Source organism: Bos indicus, chromosome 13 (assembly GCF_029378745.1).
Source record: "Bos indicus isolate NIAB-ARS_2022 breed Sahiwal x Tharparkar chromosome 13, NIAB-ARS_B.indTharparkar_mat_pri_1.0, whole genome shotgun sequence".
NCBI classification, from domain to species: Eukaryota; Metazoa; Chordata; class Mammalia; order Artiodactyla; family Bovidae; genus Bos; species Bos indicus.
The window spans coordinates 75,277,165-75,298,594 of NC_091772.1; the positions used below are offsets into that span (position 1 = coordinate 75,277,165).

General features: G+C 48.6%; 1 protein-coding gene and 1 non-coding gene across 5 annotated transcripts in view; one reads left to right on the top strand and one right to left on the bottom strand.

Moving 5' to 3' along the window:
• SLC13A3 (solute carrier family 13 member 3) overlaps positions 1-21,430 on the bottom strand; it is an 83,926-nt gene that overhangs the window by 4,015 nt on the left and 58,481 nt on the right. For 3 of the 4 annotated variants that reach the window (XM_019972513.2, XM_019972512.2, XM_070801807.1), the window contains exons 6-11: positions 21,008-21,133; positions 16,998-17,093; positions 15,944-16,048; positions 14,156-14,253; positions 10,010-10,122; positions 147-308 (exon numbers count right to left, since the gene is read on the bottom strand). In XM_019972513.2, coding sequence (XP_019828072.1) covers positions 147-308; positions 10,010-10,122; positions 14,156-14,253; positions 15,944-16,048; positions 16,998-17,093; positions 21,008-21,133 — 700 coding nt within the window. The remainder of the gene's footprint in view (positions 1-146; positions 309-10,009; positions 10,123-14,155; positions 14,254-15,943; positions 16,049-16,997; positions 17,094-21,007; positions 21,134-21,430) is intronic. The other variant, XM_070801806.1, reaches the window with a different exon arrangement.
• On the top strand, positions 2,770-2,842 carry TRNAR-CCU (transfer RNA arginine (anticodon CCU)). The gene has a single exon. It is a non-coding gene; the product is annotated as a tRNA-Arg (tRNA).

The window sequence follows — 21,430 nt, forward strand, 5'->3', positions numbered from 1 at the left end:
ATGGTTCTGACACTTTTATGCATTTTGGACAAGAATGATGACAATTCTGGCCCCCGTGGAGCTCCCGGGATCAAGGAAGAGACTGGTGAACCTGTATTGGGGAGGGATGTTGCTCTCCCATGCCAGGACCGTGTAAGAACCCTTACCAGCTCCGCCAGGACGGGCAGAAAGATGATGATGGTGGCCGTGTTGCTGGCGAACTCGGTGAAGAAGGCGACCACCACGGTGATGAGCAGTACGGCCAGCACCGGGGGCACGCTCTCCAGGGGGTGCAGCTGCCCGCCGATCCATGCCGACAGCCCCGACTCCTGCAGAGGGAGGAAGCAAGAGCACCTCTTCACACCAGCCCACCGCCGCCTGCCACCCCGAGCCTGGGCCAAGTGGGAGGGGTTTAGGATTGGCTACAGCGATGACAACTACACTCTTTCACATACAGCTTGACTGAGGTTCAGAGAGGGTAGGTGAGCTGCCCAAGGTCACATATTCATTCAGCCTCTCTGCTCCCCGAGCTGCTGTCTACTCCATACTCCACAGGCCCAGGGCCCAAACCCCTGGATCCTTCAAATAATCCATATGGTTCTCCCAATAGTTCATTTGGTTTGGGTAGCCCTAATTTGAGTGGGAGAGGGGCACTGGAACCTCCATGTTAAATCTTCTCATTCCTCCAATGATAGCTATCACTTCCAAAAATATTAACATATTTATACAAAATATTCATTATTAATTTTTATAATTATGTATCAGTACATATTAAATATATAATATATATGATATATATATATATCATATATAATAGAAAACATGCATCAGCTAGAGGTCAAATACAACACAATGAATGTGTGAGCGCTCAGTTGCTAAGTCATGTCTGACTCTTTGCAACCCCAGACTGTAGCCCACCAGGCTCCTCTGTCCATGGGATTCTCCAGGCAAGAAAACCAGAGTGGATTGCCATTTCCTTCTCCGGGGGATCTCCCCACCTCAGGGTTTGAACCCATGTCTCCTGCACTGCAGGCACATTCTTTACCACCAAGCCACCAGGGAAGCCCAGCACAATGAATAAGATGACCACCAATAAAGATATTTATGATGATTATTACAATGATGGTACACAAACACTGCCATTATTATTTGTATCATTATTCATTAGATAAGAATCACCAACCTTTCGGCAAAGTAAACACTTCCTTCGCGTGTTACAGAGAAGGAATCCTAACTTGGCGAAGTTTTTGTGACTTGCTCAGTGTCCCCCAAATACTGGCTAAGATGTGTTTTGCACTCAGGGCCACGGAGTCAGTATACTAACATTCTCCTGCAAAGCGCCCTGTCACCACGTACTCTCCAGTGGACACACCAGACTGTCACTGCACCTCTTAATGAAGGGCAGTGCCCAGAGCTGACCACAGCTCTCCAGGGCAGTAAAGACAAGGTCGATGTCCTCTCTCTGACTCCAGACTCCACCTGCCATCAGTGCTGCAGAATTATCTCCAAGCTCTCTCTCTCTGCTGACTTCCCCAGGAATTACTCTACTTGCGGGTATTTCATAATGACACTCTCCCGGTTCTGCCCTCCAGGCTTCAAATGTATCCTTAATAACCCAGAATCCAATGCACCTTCGTTAAGACCCCAAAGCGGGAAAACGGATGTAAAATTGTGCTCGATGCTGCCCCCTGGTGGTGCCACGCGGCAATATAGCAATAAGGCTACAGGGGCGCCACCTGTAGGTCGTTTTGTTGACAAAGATAAAGCAGTTGTAGGCTTAGGAGCGGATCAAGGCCGGGGTTGGGTTAGACCCCGAACGCTTAGCCCAGTGTGTGTCTACCACAGCCCGTTTATCAGTGCAGTATCTTTTGGTACTAACACACTTCGGCTTATCAGAGAACAGGTATGCATTTCTTCTCTGTTGAATAGACAATTTGCTGTTTATCCAAAACTAAGGTTTCATCGTGGATTCTAGAATATAGTATACTGTTTTGATACAAATAAAATAAATTATTTTATTTGTCCCTACACCATGACTTAAAAGTTACCTTCAGGGAATGAATAATAAATGCTTAAAGATAATTCCCTAGAAGAGACCTTATAAAAAGTAAGGTTCTTCTTTCACATCCGCACTATTTGATAACCTAGAAATTATAGTGTATGGCAGAGTCCAGACCCCGGCCCCTCTTCTGGCACAGGGAACCCTGCAGGGAAAAATGGGGCCACTAGTTTTTCTCAGAGGCCACGGCTCTGGCAAAGAGACCGACGGCAGTGTGTGTAATTAAATGGAGAAGGGCTGGAGAGAGGGAATATTAATGACTTGGATGAATGAGGAGCCAAGAGCTTCCCTGTAGCCGGGCCTCTGGGTGCCAGGCTTCCAGCCAGCCTCCCCACGGCCACTCAGGGCCTTGGCTCGGTTTCCGTAGCCGAAGGGCGGTCTGGCCGCTTCAAGAGAGAGGAGACCCCCCCGGCTCCTGACCAGGGGCTCTCGAGGGGACTCAAGGGGCTTCACCTGCTCTTTCCTGTTCCCTTAGGAATCAGAAGCTCTGTTTCCATGGAAACACATAGCCACAAGGTTTTCCCAGGGACTCCAGGACCAGCAACTTGCAAGGGCAGAGGCGGCATGCCCAGGAGGTGAGGAGAAAGGGCTCTGGAATCAGATTAGGCTTGTTCCCCCACCTTCATCCACTCTGCTGTGTCTTCCTTGACAAGTAACTAAACCTTTCTGTGCCTCAGGTCCTTATCTGTGAACTGAGATGCGATAGTGCTTATCCTCGGGGTTACAGACCCACCCAGCTAGTTCAGCTGGTAGAGCGTGGGACTCCTGATCCCAGCATTGTGGGTTCGAGCCCCACGTTGGGCAGCTGTTCTTCAACATTAGGGCTTCCCTTGTGGCTCAGTTGGTAAAGAATCCACCTTCAATGCAGGAGACCTGGGTTTGATTCCTGGGTTGGGAAAGATCCCCTGGAGAAGGGAAAGGCTACCCACTCCGGTATTCTGGCCTGGAGAATTCCAGGAACTGTACAGTCCATGGGGTCACAAAGATTCGGACACGACTGGACAACTTTCACTTTAGGGGTTATGGTTGGGAGAAAAGGAACTAATCTCTAAAGCTCTTATAAAAATGCTTGGGTACCAGGTAAGTGCCCCAAACCTGCCATTGCCTATTAGTGGCATCAAGTCACGAGATATCAGCAGTGATGGGACACTCAAGAAACTGCCTTGAGTAGTGGTTGTCAAACTGTTCCTTATAGCCCCCAGGGGTGCCAAGAGGTGCCTGAGGCCACTGGTGCAGCATGAGAGGGGAAGACAGAGCTGGCAGGACGGTGACCCCTCTTTCTCCTCCTTTCTCACTTCTATGAGGTCCTTTCTTCCTGATTTCGCTGATATACAGAAGGATCAGATCTTAAAGGAGGGTGTTATGGTAGAAATGAAATGTTTCAGGTTGAAGTCTCTATAGAAAACCCTTGAAAAATCTCTTTAAAGGCCTCATAATGTCAGACTTTATTTTTCTGGGCTCCAAAATCACTACAGATGGTGACTGCAGCCATGAAATTAAAAGATGCTTACTCCTTGGAAGGAAAGTTATGACCAACCTAGATAGCATATTCAAAAGCAGAGACATTACTTTGCCAACAAAGGTTCGTCTAGTCAAGGCTATGGTTTTTCCTGTGGTCATGTATGGATGTGAGAGTTGGACTGTGAAGAAGGCTGAGCACCGAAGAATTGATGCTTTTGAACTGTGGTGTTGGAGAAGACTCTTGAGAGTCCCTTGGACTGCAAGGAGATCCAACCAGTCCATTCTGAAGGAGATCAGCCCTGGGATTTCTTTGGAAGGAATGATGCTAAAGCTGAAAGTCCAGTACTTTGGCCACCTCATGCAAAGAGTTGACTCATTGGAAAAGACTCTGATGCTGGGAGGGATTGGGGGCAGGAGGAGAAGGGGACGACAGAGGATGAGATGGTTGGATGGCATCACTGACTTGATGGACGTGAGTCTGAGTGAACTCCGGGAGTTGGTGAGGGACAGGGAGGCCTGGCGTGCTGCGATTCATGGGGTTGCAAAGAGTCAGACACGACTGAGCGACTGATCTGATCTGATCTGATCTGAAAGACAGTAGACTCAGCCGTGTGTGCACAACTCGACATAAGAATTCTTAGGTAGGGACTTCCCTGCTGGTCCTGCGGTTAAGATGCAACTAAAGACCCTTTATGCCACAACCAAAATCCAGTGTGGCCAAAATAAATAAATAAGTAAAGTAATAAAATAAATATTTTACAAAAGACTGATACTAAAAAAATAGAATTCTTAAGTGGAGAGAGCCAGTGAACTTGATTAGAGGAAAAGAAGAAAAGACTGCATGCACATGCATGAGCATTCAAAACATTGTACTGCTTATAAGCTGTGTGGCACTGGGCAAGGAAATGGACATCTCTGCTCCTTGCTTTCTTCAAAGTACAGGTAAAAACAATTCCTGTATATAATAAGTACCAAACAGGGCTTACTATTACTTATTTAATTTAACAAACACTTAATACAGTGCTGATTCTATGCTGAGAAGTCGCCTCAGTACTTTGCTAACATTAACTTATTAATCCTCAGGACAATTCCACGAAGGAGTGGTGATGTGGGTGCATGTGCCCCCAATTGTTTGTGACCCCATGGACTGTAGCCCGCCAGCCTCTTCTGTCCATGGGATTCTCTAGGCAAGAATACTGGAGTGGGTTGCCATGCCCTTCTCCAGAAACAAACCTGTGTCTTCTGCATCTCCTACATTGGTAGGCAGAGTCTTTACCACTGTGCCACCTGGCAGGAATGAAGTGGTACAGTTATCCATATTTTATGGTTGATGAAACCGAGGCACAAAGAGGTTGTAATATGCTCAAATAAGTGAAATGAGTTTGGAATTTTGCGCTCAGAATCTGGCTCTTACTTCATAATGCTACCTCTCCAATAAAATGATAAGAACAGTAAGAACAGCAATAATAACAACTCTCCAGCAGAAAATGAGGGATTCAGGAGAATACACATGCTTCTACTTGCCTATAGGGTCTAACTCAGCAGTGCCCACAGGACTGGAAAAGGTCAGTTTTCATTCCAATCCCAAAGAAAGGCAATGCCAAAGAATGCTCAAACTACCACACAATTGCACTCATCTCACACGCTAGTAAAGTGATGCTTAAAATTTTCCAAGCCAGGCTTCAGCAATATGTGAACCGTGAACTTCCTGATGTTCAAGCTGGTTTTAGAAAAGGCAGAGGAACCAGAAATCAAATTGCCAACATCCGCTGGATCATGGAAAAAGCAAGAGAATTCCAGAAAAACATCTACTTCTGCTTTATTGACTGTGCCAAAGTCTTTGACTGTGTGGATCACAATAAACTGTGGAAAATTCTGAAAGAGATGGGGATACAAGACCACCTGACCTGCCTCTTGAGAAACCTATATGCAGGTCAGGAAGCAACAGTTAGAACTGGACATGGAACAACAGACTGGTTCCAAATAGGAAAAGGAGTATGTCAAGGCTGTATATTGTCACCCTGCTTATTTAATTTATATGCAGAGTACATCATGAGAAACGCTGGGCTGGAGGAAGCACAAGCTGGAATCAAGATTGCCAGGAGAAATATCAATAACCTCAGATATGCAGATGACACCACCCTTATGGCAGAACGTGAAGAAGAACTAAAGAGCCTCTTGATGAAAGTGAAAGAGGAGAGTGAAAAAATTGGCTTAAAGGTCAACATTCAGAAAATGAAGATCATGGCATCCGGTCCCATCACTTCATGGGAAATAGATGGGGAAACAGTGGAAACAGTGTCAAACTTTATTTTTCTGGGCTCCAAAATCACTACAGATGGTGACTGCAGCCATGAAATTAGAAGATGCTTACTCCTTGGAAGGAAAGTTATGACCAACCTAGACAGCATATTAAAAAGCAGAGACATTACTTTGCCAACAAAGGTCCGTCTAGTCAAGGCTATGGTTTTTCCAGTGGTCATGTATGGATGTGAGAGTTGGACTATAAAGAAAGCTGAGCGCAGAAGAGTTGATGCTTTTGAACTGTGGTGTTGGAGAAGACTCTTGAGAGTCCCTTGGACTTCAGGGAGATCCAACTAGTCCATCCTAAAGGAGATCAGTCCTGTGTGTTCATTGGAAGGACTGATGTTGAAGCTGAAACTCCAATACTTTGGCCACCTGATGAGAAGAGCTGACTCATTTGAAAAGACCCTGATGCTGGGAAAGATTGAGGGCAGGAGGAGAGGGGGACGACAGAGTGAGATGGTTGGATGGCATCACCGACACAATGGACATGGGTTTGGGTGGACTCCGGGAGTTGGTGATGGACAGGAAGGCCTGGTATGTTGCGGTTCATGGGGTCTCAAAAAGTTGGACACGACTGAGCGACTGAACTGAACTGATAGGGTCCGTTCCACCCTGATTTAATATCAACTTGTATCACCTGAATATATGTATAGATTGTTGTGGATAGAGATTAAATGAGATATGCATGAAGGTGCCAGAATTAGACCAATTTTTAATTCATGAGACAGTAAAACTATAACAACAATAAAAGTGGCGAGCCCTCTGCATTAGGCGCCATCCATCATGTCATCAGTCCTCAGAACATCCCATTTACAGGTCATGTCCAACAAATACTTACTGAGAGAGCATGTTAAGTACCAGGACTTTTCTAGATGCCTAGAAGAGCAATGAAGAAGACAGATATGGTCCTTGCCCTCATGGAGCTTACATTCTAGTAAGAGAGACACCAATAAACAAATGAACAGGGTTTCCTGCGGGGGGTGGGGGCGGGTTGTTGTTTGCTGTTTAGTTGCTAAGTCGTGTCCGACTCTTTTGTGACCCCCGTAAACTGTAGTTTGCCAGGCTCCACTGTCAGTGGGATTTCCCAGGCGAGAATCCTGGAGTAGGTTGCCATTTCCTTCTCCAGGGTGGGGGGTGGTCTTCCCAACCCAGGGATTGAACCTGCACCTCCTGCATTGGCAGCCAGATCGTTTACCACTGAGCCACCAGGGAAGTCCACAACCTGAGGAGTAGATATGGCTACAGGAGGTAATCAGGGTGATAAGAGAGAGAGATGGGGGCTGTGTGTGGAGGGGAGGCTACCTTAGATATGGTGCCAGAGAGGGTTTCTCTGAGGATGTGACCTTGAAGCCGAGACCTGAGGGTAAGGACTCAGAGATCTCAGGGAGGAGCATTCGGCAGAGAGGAAGCAGGTGCAAAGGTCCTGGGTTGCAAATGAGTTTAGTGTGGCTGAGGAGCAGGCCAGTGGGGCTGGAGAGGAGCCCTGAGGGGACAGAGATAAGAGCTGATGTCGGGGTGATGGGTGGGGGCTGTTCTCTGGAGGTCCAGGCAAACCTTCAGACTAGAGTCTAACTACATGGGGGAGGCATGGACAGCTTTGCAGCAGGAGGAGACTGGTGAGAGCATCAGGCAGGTTTAAGCAAGTTACTCCAGCTCAGCGCAAGCACTGGGGTCTGCTTCTAGCCCCTCAGAACCAGCAGGTGGGCATCTACACATCCAGGCTCCCTGTGGGCCCAGCCCGAGGGCCTCCAAGCCCCGGGAGGCCTGGCAGCAACCTGGCGAGGGCATTAGGCCGGGGCTGGGAAATAGGACGTGCCATGAGCACTCTGGTCCCTCCTGGGACAGGCCGCCTGGGGAGGGGATGGTGTGAGCAGGGGTTGGGGGAGGGGGCCACTGTCACACAAAGTCTTTATTGCACAGAAACCCCGGCCGGCTGCCCAAGGCTGGGCCGGGAGCCAGACTGGCCTCCTCAGCATGCTCAGCGGTCCTGCAGCCCAGCCCCCACTGCGAGCCGGGCTTTGTCCACCACTCTGACTGCATAGAAGCCTCTGGGGTGTAGGTCAGGCTCAGGGTGAGGCAAGGGCCTCTCATTAAATGGCACCATTTCCACCAAGTTGCTCAGGGCAAGAACCTCCACTTTTCCAACCCACTTAGTAACTGTAACAACTCTATGCAATGGGCACCATTACTGTGCCCATTTTACAGATTAGGAAGTGGAGGCACACAGCTCAGAGGTGTAGGACTGACTCCAGCCCAGATGGTCTGGGTCCACCGCCCATGCTTTCCTCCTTTGCCCTGCACAGCCTCCTAATTTACCTGGCTAACATGCCACTTCCTACTGGAAGCCTTCCCTGATATGTCCCAAGCAAGAGGCAGTAGTGAGAGGAGTCTGACAAGTTCAAATCCCAGCTCTGCCCGCTGTGTTCCCTCATGCTCTGGAGCCCGTGTGCCACATTTAGAGAATTGGTGTGCTGCCACGGAAGATCCTGTGTGACACAGCTAAGACCGGTGGCTCAGATGGTAAAGCGTCTGCCTGCAATGCGGGAGACCTAAGTTTGATCCCTGGGTTGGGAATATCCCCTGGAGAAGGAAATAGCAACCCACTCCAGTACGCTCGCCTGGAAAATCCAATGGACAGAGGTGCCTGGTAGGCTACAGTCCATGTGGTCGCAAAGAGTCGGACACTACTCAATGGCTTAAAAAAGACCCAACACAGCCAAATAAAAATAAATAAATAATATTTTTAAAATCCTGAATTTTAAAAAGTAAGCAATCTGAGAAGTAATTTCAGCTTCTTTTACCTTAATTTCCGATTGACCCTTAACCAGCTGTGGTTTTGAAATCTGGGGGTAGGGTGGGGCCCAGCTTCATGAGCTATGGGTTCAAATACCACTCTGCCGGCTTTTGGCTGCACAAACATTGGCAACTTATTCAGCCTTGAGTTGCCTCTGTTTCATCTTTGAAAGGAAGATGACCACACATCTACTTCAGCGGTGCCTTTGAAGATTAGCGGAGTCAATATTTGCATAGCGCTTCCCGTGGTGCCTGGCACTTGGGAAGTTCTCAAGAATGAGTGTTAGGAGGCTGGACTCTGAAATCAGATGGACTGGAGTTCAAACCTCACCGCCTAAGCAGAGGGCAACTGCATGACATTAAGAGAGCTGCTTAATTTTTCCAGGCCTCAGTTTTCCTACCTGTAAAATGGGGATAAAAATATTCTCTAGCCCTGAGGGTCAGTGTGGAGATTTCATGAGCTAATAGGTTACTACATGTTGGACATTGAGGCTGCACTTCCACTGAGCAGGTCTGGCTGTGCTGAGAACATGTGCTTCCCCAAATTCTTCTCTGTCAGTGCCTCGCTCACCTCAGTCTAGTCCTGGCTCTGCCTCTGTGCTCACAGAGCCCTTTCAGTTCAGTTCAGTTCAGTCGCTCATTCGTGTCTGACTCTTTGCAACCCCATGAACCGCACACCAGGCACACCAGGCCTCCCTGTCCATCACCAACTCCTGGAGTTTACCCAAACTCATGTCCATCGAGTCGGTGATGCCATCCAGCCATCTCATCCTCTGTCGTCCCCTTCTCCTCCTGCCCCCAATCCCTCCCAGCATCAGGGTCTTTTCCAGTGAGTCAACTCTTCGCATGAGGGGGCCAAAGTATTGGAGTTTCACACAGCCCTTTAGAACCACATTAATAGTAACACCAAGTAGTTAATATTCATAATATCTGGGCCCTAGAGCCAAACTACCTGGCCTCTAATCCTGAGGACATAGCTGTGTGGCCTTAGGCAAATTACTTTACCTCTCTGTGCCTCAGTTTGCAAATCTACAGAACGGGGATAATGGGGGCATCTACCTCATAGGCTTGCTGGGAGGTTTAAACACACTAACATGCGTACAGCACGTTGAACAGTGCCTGTGGAGGGTCAGCCTGCTAGGGTGAGTCCTCTGTTCGCACAGGCCCCTCGGGTCATGATATTAGTGTTAGCAGTTCTGGCACAACACTCAATGCCAGCTCCTCGAGGTCCCACACTGTACCATTTTCCTCTCTCTCTGGGCAGCACCAGGCACGGCACGGAGCTGTGATCACCCCCACATGGGAGATGGGGCGGCTGTGTGGCTGGTGGGGCTTGCTCAGCCCCACGCTTGCAGCTGCCCCAGGATGGGCGCTCACCTCCCCGAGCTGCCTGCTGCCTGCCCCTCTTACCTCGCAGCCTTTGGCCATGGCAAAGCCCCCTCCCAGGAGAAGGATGATGTTCCAGGGCACTGTGTCCTGAGCCCTCTTCCATGTCAGCAAGGGCACTGTCTCTGTGTTGGGAGCTGGGCGGAGAGAAGACACTCAGCTTGGGAGGGGATACCCAGCTCCTCCCACTACCCCCTACCCCGGGCAGGGAAGGGACCCGACACATTCTCAGGACCCTCAACTGGAGGAGGGAACATCAGCCCCTGGAGCCCCATCTCCGTGGGGACACACAGGGGTCTCCCGGAAGCCACAATCTGGCTTCAGCATCCCATTTAGGAGTTTCAGGGGAAAAAGACACAAACATCATGACGGAGCATTTGCTGTACTCAGAATCCTCTGAAATTGCACAATTCACATGCAGAGCATCCTTTCAGTTCCTAAAAGCCCTTCTGGGTAAGTGTTACTTTCACCCTCGTTTACACGAGAAAAGGTCCTCTTTTGTAACTGAACGTGTTCAGAAAAAAAGAGGAAGCAAATTCAGGAGAGTAGAAACCGAGGGAATGTCTGGTCCGTGGAATCATGAGGCAAATTGTATTTCTTCAAAAGCAGGGATGTCTGCAGTGGATAGAACAAGGGGCTGGCTAACGTCTGCTGTAAAGGGCTGGAGAGGCACTAATTCAGGCTCTGCAGGTCTCTGTTGTGGTCAGGCTGCCATGGAAGCATGGAAGCAGCCACAGAGACGGCAGACACACGTGGACGGGGCAGTGTTTCCACGAAATTCTATTTTCAAAGCGGGGGGCAGCCGGATTTGGCTCACGGGTGATAGTTTGTCATCCCTGCACTGAGAGCATCCTCCTGGACCTTGGTTTGCTGCGGGTCCCTGGAACATGACCTTGCCTCTCAGAGCCCCCATATCCTCAGCTGACCCCTGACACGATAATGGAAGCTGGTAGGTCCTTGTGGGCACTGATGAGGCAGTGATGGAGCTGTGGACGGAGGGACATTTCGGTTCAGTTCACAGCTGCCTGGCACCTGGAAGTCACTCCATAAACACTTGTCAGATGATATATACAACACACGGAGCCCAGTGCCTGGCACCGAGTAAGCTCCCTGGAACCGGGCCTTCTCACTGCAGGCTGCCAGCAGCCTCCCTGGAGGAGGATGGGTCTGACCCATTCAAGGTTCCCCCGCTGCCAGGACAGTCCCTGGTTAAACACTCTTTGATATTTTTGTTTCCCCTTTTTGGTGTTTTTCAAAATTTTATAGCATGGTTATCTAAAACAAAAGTTTCTAACTGGATAATAAAGACAATCCAAAGCCCCTTACTTAATACTTAACAAAGCCCCTCTACTAAACAGTCCCTGGGGTCATAAAGAGTCGGACATGACTGAAGCGACTTAGCACGCACAAGATGCACGCAGCCCATGGGTGTATACATGTGGTTCTGATGTCACACACTGCCATCGGATTCGTGGGCCAAACCCAAGTGTGAGGAAGACATCAGGTAGCCCAGCCCTTGGCCTTTAGGTGATAAAATAGTATTTCACTAAAGAGGCACCCAAGGTCTGAAAAAGTGACCCACCGGTGAAGTCAGTTAATGTCAGCTGTTACTGCCTTTATTATCTTCCCACGCTTGGCACTATTTCTTATAAATGCAGCCTCTGACTGAATTTCTCACTTCTGGCTCTACATTATACTCTGCCATCTAGAGCAGGAGCTGAAGGCATAGACTTTGAGGTTGAACTAGAATTCAGTCCTGGTTCTGCCATTCAGCTGTGTGACTTGAGCCAAGTGCCCCTACCTCTCTGAGCTTCAAAGTTCTCATCTGCCAAAGGGAGCAATAGCACCCCCCTGAAGACCAATTCTGACAGTGACCTGTGGGCTTTGAGGCTGCACACCTGCAGCGGTGTGTGCAACGGGCTCAGCACGGGGTGTGGCCCGGAGCGAGTCCTTGGTCATTTCATTAGCAAGTGTATACTGGGGACCTACCCTAGGCCCTGAGGATATGGAAGTGGCCAAAACAGGAAAAAACAAAAACAAAAAACCAACCCTCCTGGAAAAAAAAAAAAAAGAAAATATAGGAAAGAGACTGAGAGTGCAAAGGAGGAGCGCTTTTCTAGATGGTGTAGTCAGAGAAGGCTTCTCTGGAGAGGTGACCTCAGGACAGAGGCTGAAGAGAATGATGGAGTGAGCCATTCGGATGTCTGGGGGAAGAGCTTGTTGGGCAGAGAGGAAGTGGAAGCGATCATCATCACCCACATCACGGGCATCCTCTTTCTCCACGTCAACAGCGTCATCCACAGCAGCCTCCTCCTCGCCTTCCTCCCCCTCTTCATCATCACCCGTGTCGCCATCACCAGCCACAAGCACAGCGCACAGCACCCAGGAGGCAGAGCCTCAGTGCTTGGGCAGCGATCATAAAGGCCACAAGCACAGCGCACAACACCCAGGAGGCAGAGCCTCAGTGCTTGGGCAGCGATCATAAAGGGAGCTGCAAGTACCACTCAGACCCACAGGGGAGTGGGAGACAGTGGGTAAGATGAGGAAAGTCAAGTTTGGCTCGGATGTCTGGGGTCTACCTCCCGTCTCTTTTTAACTGGCGGTGTGACCTTGATCAGGTCACTTTCTCTCCATGAGCACTGACGGACCACTCTCTAAGGCTGCGTGGAAGACATGGGTGTTGAGTACTGGAGTCAATGCTTTAGGAGAGTAGCAGAAAGTGTGTGGGACTTGATGCTTCGAGGGACAGAAACCGGGGTCAGGAAGTAGGAGGAGCAGTGGGAGTAGGTACTGTGCAGAAGTGGGTGTTCTGAGGGGGACCACTCTACCAGGGAACAGAAACTAGAATTAGGAAGGAACGCTAATGAAGAGGAAGTTACAGATGCCAAAGCTCAGAAACAGGAGAAACTCTGAAAAAAAAAAAAAGTTTAAAAAAGTGTTAGACAATCAGTCGTGTCCAACTCTTTGTGACCCCATGGACTGTAGCCCGCCAGGCTCCTCTGTCCATGGAATTCTCCAGGCAAGAATACTGGAGTGGGTTGCCATCCCCTTTTCCAGGGGATCTTCCTAACCCAGGGATCGAACCTGGGTCTCCTGAACTGTAGGCGGATTCTTTACCATCTGAGCTACCAAGAAAGTCTGAACAGATCAACAAATGATAAAGGGAGTGGATGGTGAGGAAAGCCAGTTGGAAGTAAGACAGAGAAGCAGGGAGGAAGAGAACAACTGAATCCCGTTCAGTGGCAGAGCCTCAAAGCCCACAGTCTAAGCCACCTGACCCCAGGCTTGGGGTCCACACACGCAAACCTTCACTCCTCCTGGAAACGGGAGCTGCCGCTGGAATATGCTTTTCTTCCCCCAGCAATAGAAGACGGTTAGATCACAACCCCTATGTCCTGACCTCTGGCCCAGAACTCATCCCACAGCCTCAGAGGGTGACGGGCCAGCCATGGCCTCTGTCACCGGCAGCAGATGTTGGCACCTTCTTCTGCAGACACCAGCTGAAATCCCAGTGGGGTCATAATCTGGAGATCTGAAGGCCAGCCCACAGACACTTTGGTTTGGGTGCTCAGTGATTTCCTGAGGCTGAAATTGAACGCCTGGGTCTAGGTTTGCCGCAGTCCCCCTACTTCCTATCCATTTAGAACCCAGCAGGAGATTTCCATCTCTGGCTCCTTAGGCTCTTGCTTTGGGCCCAGAGTTTTTCTGGGCAGAGCCGAGGCTATTGTAGAGGCACTCACACAACTAAAGAAAATAAATGTCCACGAATTTCTTCTTCAAGAAATAAAGATTTTATTTGTGGACACTGAAATTTGAATTTCATGTCATGTTCACGAGTCAGAAATATATATATATATATATATATATATATATTTATTTATTCTTTTCAACCATTTAAAAAATGTGAAAGCCATTATTCTGAGTTCAGGGACTGTACAGAAATAGCCAGCCAGCTGGGTTTGACCCAGAGACTCTAATTGCTAACCTTTGCCCTGGACTGTCACTTCTGGCAGCTGTGTACCCAGACGTGGTAAAAGCTCAGACAGGGAGAGGGAAGCAGCAGGATCCTGTGGTTTGTACAATGGGGCTGTCAGTCTCAGGAGGGCCCCGCCTTGAGGCCACTGATCACCAGGCTCCAGACCACCGATGCCCCGGCCTTGCCCGCCTTACCTTTAAAGTCAAACCACCACTTGAGGGACGGCTTTTGTGACGGGAAGAAGAACAAGATGGTGACAACCGACACGCCGGTGACAGCATCAGAAATGAACCTACAAGGACAAGGCCCCAAAGCATGAGACCCCGGCATGTCAGCAGGCCAAGGTTTGGCAGCTTTGCAAATGAGGATTTGTGGAAGGGAATTAGGCCCTCTGGGAAGGGGACGTTGTTGGAGGCCAACGATTGTGTTCTGCACTGTGCTTGGCAGGGACGCGAACCGCCCGTGGATGCGAAAGCTCTTTATCCACAGCTCCCTGGGGCGTTTAGACTTGGCTGGAGCCAAACAATGTTTATCCTCCCACTTCAAGGACCCTAGGAAGAGGGATTTGACCAAGGAGGGGAGAATCTGAGAGCCGCAGAAGGCTGGAGTCTGTGGAACCCCTACGCATCACTATAACCGGGGCTCCTGTGAAGCCCTGAGTGTATTTGTTCAGCTCCTGTTTGCACTCCTCCTGGGGTGGGCAGCTTAGCACACAAAGATGCAACCCAGAGATGCAGCTCACACCAGCAGAGCCCAGATGGAGCCCACCTCACAGCCCCTTGAGACCTCCCTGCCACCTTCCAAGAATCCACAACGTGTCCTGTGGGGATATCAAGCCCACCAAAGTCTCAGAGACAGTCCTCAGGGGCAGGTATCTTCCCTTTCAGATAAGGAATCTGAGTCTCAGAGAACAGCAGCAACTTGCTCAGGGCCAGACCATGGTCTGTAGAAGAGATGATTTTGAACTCAGCTATTTCTGGCTCTGAGTTCAATAAAGCACAGAGCCAAATGCCAACAAAGACGCTTTCAGCCCACACATTTGGGAAGAAGAGTATTCAAATGGCCAAGAAACTGGGAAAGATGGTCAGTATCAATGTAATAGAGAAACACAGATGAAAACACGCGCTAATAGACAAGTAAACCGTGAAAAGGGTGACAATATCTAATGGGGATGTTGAGAAACACAGGCTGTTGGTGGGAAAATAAACTTTCTGAAGGGGGAGCTGGCAGTACGTTTCAAAACTTTACGTGTGAATACCCCTTGATCCAGTTGTTGTACGTCTAGGAATTTATCTTCAGGGAATAACTAGGCTCTTGTACACAGATTATGTACTGGGATGTTCATTACTGATAAGAACAAAAAAAAGAATGGGGGATTTTTAGTAGGGACATGTTTAAATAAATTGTGTATTATCATATGTATAATGAAGTACTCCTTGCTTATTTAAAAAAAAGATAAAAAATAACATCAACTGTTATGTTTGATATGGAAATACAACAGATACCTTGTAAACTAAAAAAAAAAAAAAAAGGCAAGTTTTTGGGACTTCCCTGGTGGTCCAGTGGTTAAGAATCACCTGCAGGGGACACGTGTTCCATCCCAGTCCAGAAATATCCCACATGCCGCGGGGCAACTGAGCATCCAATAGGTGCTCAATAAAAGTTGATTGATTGACTGAATAATAGAATGAATGAATGAACCACGTGCTCAGGGTTGCACACTTTGTAGTGGGGGGACTGGCATTCGAACCCAGTTTTGTCTGATTCCAAAGGCAGAGCTCTTACCACACGAGAACCCAGATATTTTATCACCCAAACCTAAGCTCTTTTGAGAGCAAAAGAAGGAACTGGTAACAACCACACAGGAAGAGAGGCGGAAACCTAGCCTAGCTCTCCCCAGCGGCACTGCCTGCTTAGCTCCGGGCGGCCCAGCCCCGAGGCTCCCCTGTTGGACTCCATCCCACAGGTCCCCAGAGTCTCACCCAGGGGTGAAGAGGCTGGCCCAGCCAGGGATGAACTTCGGGTCCCGGGAGAAGAGGAGGATGGCAAACACGCAGAAAAGGATGAACACGGCCTGTTCGGCAAACCTGCGACACAGAGATGAGAACACCAAGGTGACCCTGGGCTTTGGCCTGACAGCAGCAAGGGAAGGCCTGGGGCAGGGGCCCACTGGGTGTGGTGGGTGTGAGTGGGCCCAGGCCCTGCCTCTGAGAGCCAGAAGTAGTAGTTCGGTGCCTCGGCGGTCCCGAGAGTGAGGGCGGGGAGTGCCGGGTGTCACTGGTTCCTTTCCTGGGGCTTCCATGTTCCCCCAGCATCCTTCCTGAGCATCAGGCCTGCCTCCCTGCAAACACTTCATATCATTCCCAGGGTCCTAGGGACAATCCAGAGGGAGAAAGAAAGCGAGACACAGACAGAGTCAGAAAAACAGAGAGAAAGGCAACTGACGGGAACAGAGAGGTAGGCGAAAGAGAGCAACAGTCAGATATCCAGAATGGGGCAGCTACGCAGAGCGACAAACATGGAGAGAGGGGCAGACAGAGGCAAAAGAGAAAACCCCCACATGTTGGGGTAAATATCTACCCAATGTGCCCACTTCACAGATCAGGAAGCAGGGCCCAGAGAGGGTTAATGCTTTGCCCAAGGCCACACGGGAAGTTAGTAGCAGAGTCAGACCTTGTGTGTGGGCCTGCTGACTCCTGGTTATTTTCACTTTAACATGCACTGAACGAGGTCCTGGGAGCCACTGAGGCAGGGCCAGGTATCCCATGAACAAGGAGGGGAAGTGGGCAATAGGCAGGAAGGTGACACGTCCCCACTCCAAGTACAGCCTGAGGGGTTTGCTGGTCCTCAGGGTATCGACCCCAGTGCCAGGGCAAGAGGCTGACGGTGTTAGTCATCTCCCTACCTTCCATCTCCAGGCTCCCAGGCTTTTGGTCCTGAAATTCCCTCTGGACTCAGTCCCCGAGAGGTAGCTCTCCTGAAAGTCTAGTGCCCAGTTCTCTTCCCACCCCAAGCAAGGATCCCTGCACCACGTACTTGATGGGCCCCAGGCTCTGGAATTCCTCCCGAATCGTGTCTCGAGCCCTCTTTTCTGCATCAGTTCTGAGCTCAGATTTCTTCTTCCTCCAGCCCCTGAAACAGAAAACGGGGAAGTTAGGAGTGGCCATTGCAGTCTAAAACACTTCAGCGACCCCCCTCCATCTAGTTAGGCCCCTTTGCCTCTGTTTTGGAGACTCTGTGACAGCCTGCTGGGTGGTCACCCTGCCTCCTTCTTCCCTTTCTAAAATCTGTCCTGCCCACATATAGCCTGGATGGTCTTTAAAAAATGTGAATCTGATCATTTGGCTCCCAGGCTTAAAATCTTTTTTGGGGTCAAACAGGCTCAGGAATAAACCATACACACCAAGGAAATAAAATACAAAGTCCAAAATAGACCCCACCATAAATGGGGATTTAGTCTATGATAAAGTGGATGCCCCAGCTTGTTGTAGGAAAGATGACATATTCAGTCAATGATGTGAGACATACAGATCAATGGAACCTAATAGAGTGTCCAGAAATAAACCCACACTTCTATGGTCAATTGATTTCTGATAAAGGTACCAACACCATTCAACGGGGAAAGAACAGTCTTTCATCAAACGGTGTTAAGACGACTGGATGCATGTGTGCTTGCTCAGTCACTCAGTCATGTCTGACTCTTTTGAGACCCCATGGACTGTAGCCCATCAGGCTCCTCTGTCCAGGGGATTCACCAGGCAAGAATACTGGAGTGGGTTGCCATTTCCTCCTCCAGGGGATCTTCCTGACCCAGGGATCAAACCTTCATCTCCTGCCTTGGCAGGCAGATTCTTTACCACTGAGCCACCTGGGAAGCCCCAAGACAACTGGACAGCCACATGCAAAAGGATGAACGTGGAACCCCCTACCTCTTGGTACATACAAAACTTAACTTAAAATGGTTCAAAGATCTAAACATAAGAAGAGCTAGACCTATACAGTTTTTAGAAGAAAACATAGAGATAAATTCTCATGGCCTCAGATTAGGCACATATTTCTTAGCTATGACACAAAAAGCACAAGAAAACAAAAATAAATTGACTTCATTAAAATTAAAAACGTTTGTGTGTCAGGAAAAAGTATCGAGATAACTTGATGGTTATCTGAAATGAAAAAAAAGCTGATTCCAAACCTGTACCCTGCAGTGTAAGTTGCATCCTTACACTGCACCCTAAAAGGCAAGCTCCAACTAGATGAAAGGATTTAAATGTAAAAAATACAAAAATACTAGAATAAAACATGAGACTGTTCTTTCATAACTCCTATAAAGGAAAGACCTGTCTAACTACAATTGAAAATTCAGAAGCCACATGAGAAAAAATTGATGATTTCATCTCATAAAATGTTTCTAAAAATTTCTGCACAGAAGAAAGCATGACATGCAAAGTGAAAAATCAGGAAAAAATAGTTGCAACTCATATTCAAAATAAACACTAATCTTTCAATATAGAGAGAATGCTGCTGCTGCTGCTGCTGCTGCAGCTGCTAAGTCGCTTCAGTCGTGTCCGACTCTGTGCGACCCCATAGCTGGCAGCCCACCAGGCTCCCCTGTTCCTGGGATTTTCCAGGCAAGAACACTGGAGTGGGTTGCCATTTCCTTCTCCAATGCATGAAAGTGAAAAGTGAAAGTGAAGTCACTCAGTCATCAATAAAACCAAGACCAGCAACATAAACACACAGTTTAACAATTCACAGGAGAGGAAATACCAGGGTGCCCCATGAATATCTGAAAAGATTTCATTTTACCCCTTAGTATGAAAGGTTCTTCAAAATTACTCCTAAAGTAAATGCAAATTATTTTTATCTTATCAGATTGGCAAAAATCCACCTTGCTGCATGGAAACAGATGCTCTCATATATTGTATTTATTTTTTATTTTTTTGGCTGCACCATAGAGCATGCAGGATCATAGTTCCCTGATCTGGTATCGAACCCAGGCCTCCTGTATTGGGAGCACAGAGTCTTAACCACTGAACCACCAGAGAAGTCCCTTATATATTGTGAGTGGGGGAACGTGTGTGCTTAGTCGCTCAGTCGTGTCTGACTCTTTGCAACCCCATGGACTGCAGCCCACCAGGCTCCTCTGTCCATGGGGATTTCCCAGACGAGAATACTGGAGTGGGTTACCTACAGTTGGTTGGTTCCTCCTCCAGGCAATCTTCCCAACCCAGGGATCAAACCCGTGTGTCCTACTTGGCAGGCAGATTCTTTTCCACTGAAAGTGAAAGTTGCTCAATCATGTCCGACTCTTGAGACCCCACGCACTATACAGTACATGGAATTCTGCAGGCCAGAATACTGGAATGGGTAGCCTTTTCCTTCTCCAGGGTATCTTCCCAACCCTGAGATCAAACCCATGTCTCCCATATTGCGGGCAGATTCTTTACTAGCTGAGCCACAAGGGAAGCCCAGGAATACTGGAGTGGGTAGCCTATCCCTTCTCCAGCTGATCTTCCTGACCCAGGAATCGAACTGGGGTTTCCTGCATTGCAAGTGGATTCTTTACCAACTGAGTTATCAGGGAAGCTGTATTCCACTGAACCACTCAGGAAACCCAGACTTCGTTTTTATCCCCTATCTACAAGTGAAAATTGTAGAAATTAAAGAGGTAAAGCCTCAGGGAGGGGACAGAGTTGCTAAAAGTCACGCAGAACCATTATGTGAAATCTGGTTTATCTGAGTCCAATGTCTGGGCTTGCTTCTCTGGACTAATCCGGACTTTGAACCCCAAGTTTCTGCTCTGACAGGTCAAGAAACACCACAGTCAGAGCTTTTCTATTCTCAAGGGGTTTTCACATCTCTTTCATCTAGAACAGCTCTTACTGGTCCCATTTTACAGATGAGAAAAATTAAGGCCCAGAGGGGTGAGGAAACTGAGTCAGAGAATGACTTTATGACATGCCTGCTACTCCAGCCCTGAGCTGCAGCTCCTATGTTAGTATTTTCCCAAACCCACACATTCATAAAGGAAATCAGTCCTGAACATTCATTGGAAGGATTGATGCTGAAGTTGAAATTCCAATACTTTGGCCACCTGATGCGAAGAACTGACTCCTTGGGAAAGACTGTGATTCTGGGAAAGATTGAAGGCAGGAGGAGAAGGGGACGACAGAGGATGAGATGGTTGGATGGCATCACCGACTCAATGAACATGAGTTTGAGTAAACTCCAGGAGTTGGTGATGGACAGGGAGGCCTGGCGGGCTGCAGTCCTTGGGGTCACAAAGAGCCAGACACGACTGAGCAACTGAACTGAAGTGAACTGACACATTCATGACTCCCTTTACAAATGTTCCTATGTCCATGTGCCACGGGCTCCAACTAGATTTAGCATTTTAACTAAAAGCAGATCTTTAAATAGAAAGCTTTCTATCACTCCCATAAATAGCAAACAAGAGTCACTTGTCATACATAGAAAGTACCCATAAAAATAAAGATGTGAAAGCAAAGCAACATTATTACGTCTGGCTGGATACCACTGCTGGCTTGTCTCTGGGCCTGAGGCTTGCTCTTCCTTTTTTAAAAGAATGATTTGCAAATGTTAGAGAGGTGTTAAAGTTTTTCCCCACCTTACTGAGACTTTCTCCCCAGCATAAGCAGCGTTGATAAAGGAATATTTTTCTCACTATCGGAGTCAGTGTTGTTTGATACCTTGTCCTCAGGCTGCCCCAAATTGCCTCCTGTACTGAGGCCCCATGAAATAAGAAACACTGCACGTCATTTCCTGTGGGGCGAGTGTGGACCTGACTTAGGGAACAATACAATTAGTGATTATTGATGGTGGGTGGCATTCACCCAGGGCCTGGGCTCAGCAGGCAAGAACCCACACCACCTGTAATCCCCACTCCCTGGGAGGCCAGGATGACTACGGGTACTACATCCGACTGAAGCTGGAAGGACTTAGGAGGGTCACTCGCTAGGGAGCGGGAAGCTGGGAGTCCATCCCGGTTCCATCTACCGCAAAGCTCAAGTTAAGTGCCCGGGTACCTCAGGGTTATCCCTCCATAGAGGAAGGAGATCCAGAGCCAGCCCACCAACAGGAACAACAGCATGAGAGGAAAGGCGAAGATGAACCAGGAGCCGAAGTTCACCACGTCGCACTGCGGGAAGAAACTGGGGAAAAGAGGGAGGTGAGAGCCCGCCAGCGTCAGCCAGACGGATGGGTGCACACATTCCTACAGGGAAAACCAAAGGAAGTGTGCTCGGCATTCAGTGGCGCTGAAGGTCTTCACATTTCCCCCCCTGTATTTTCTGAGTAATATATTGGGTTGCCCAAAAAGTTCGTTCCATTTTTTCATGGTCTGGAAAAAACAACCCCAAATGAACTTTTTGGCCAACATCGGGTGTGATCAGAATAAACCAATACAATGTACTTGGGGAGCGAAGACCAAGGTGAACACTCAGGGCAGC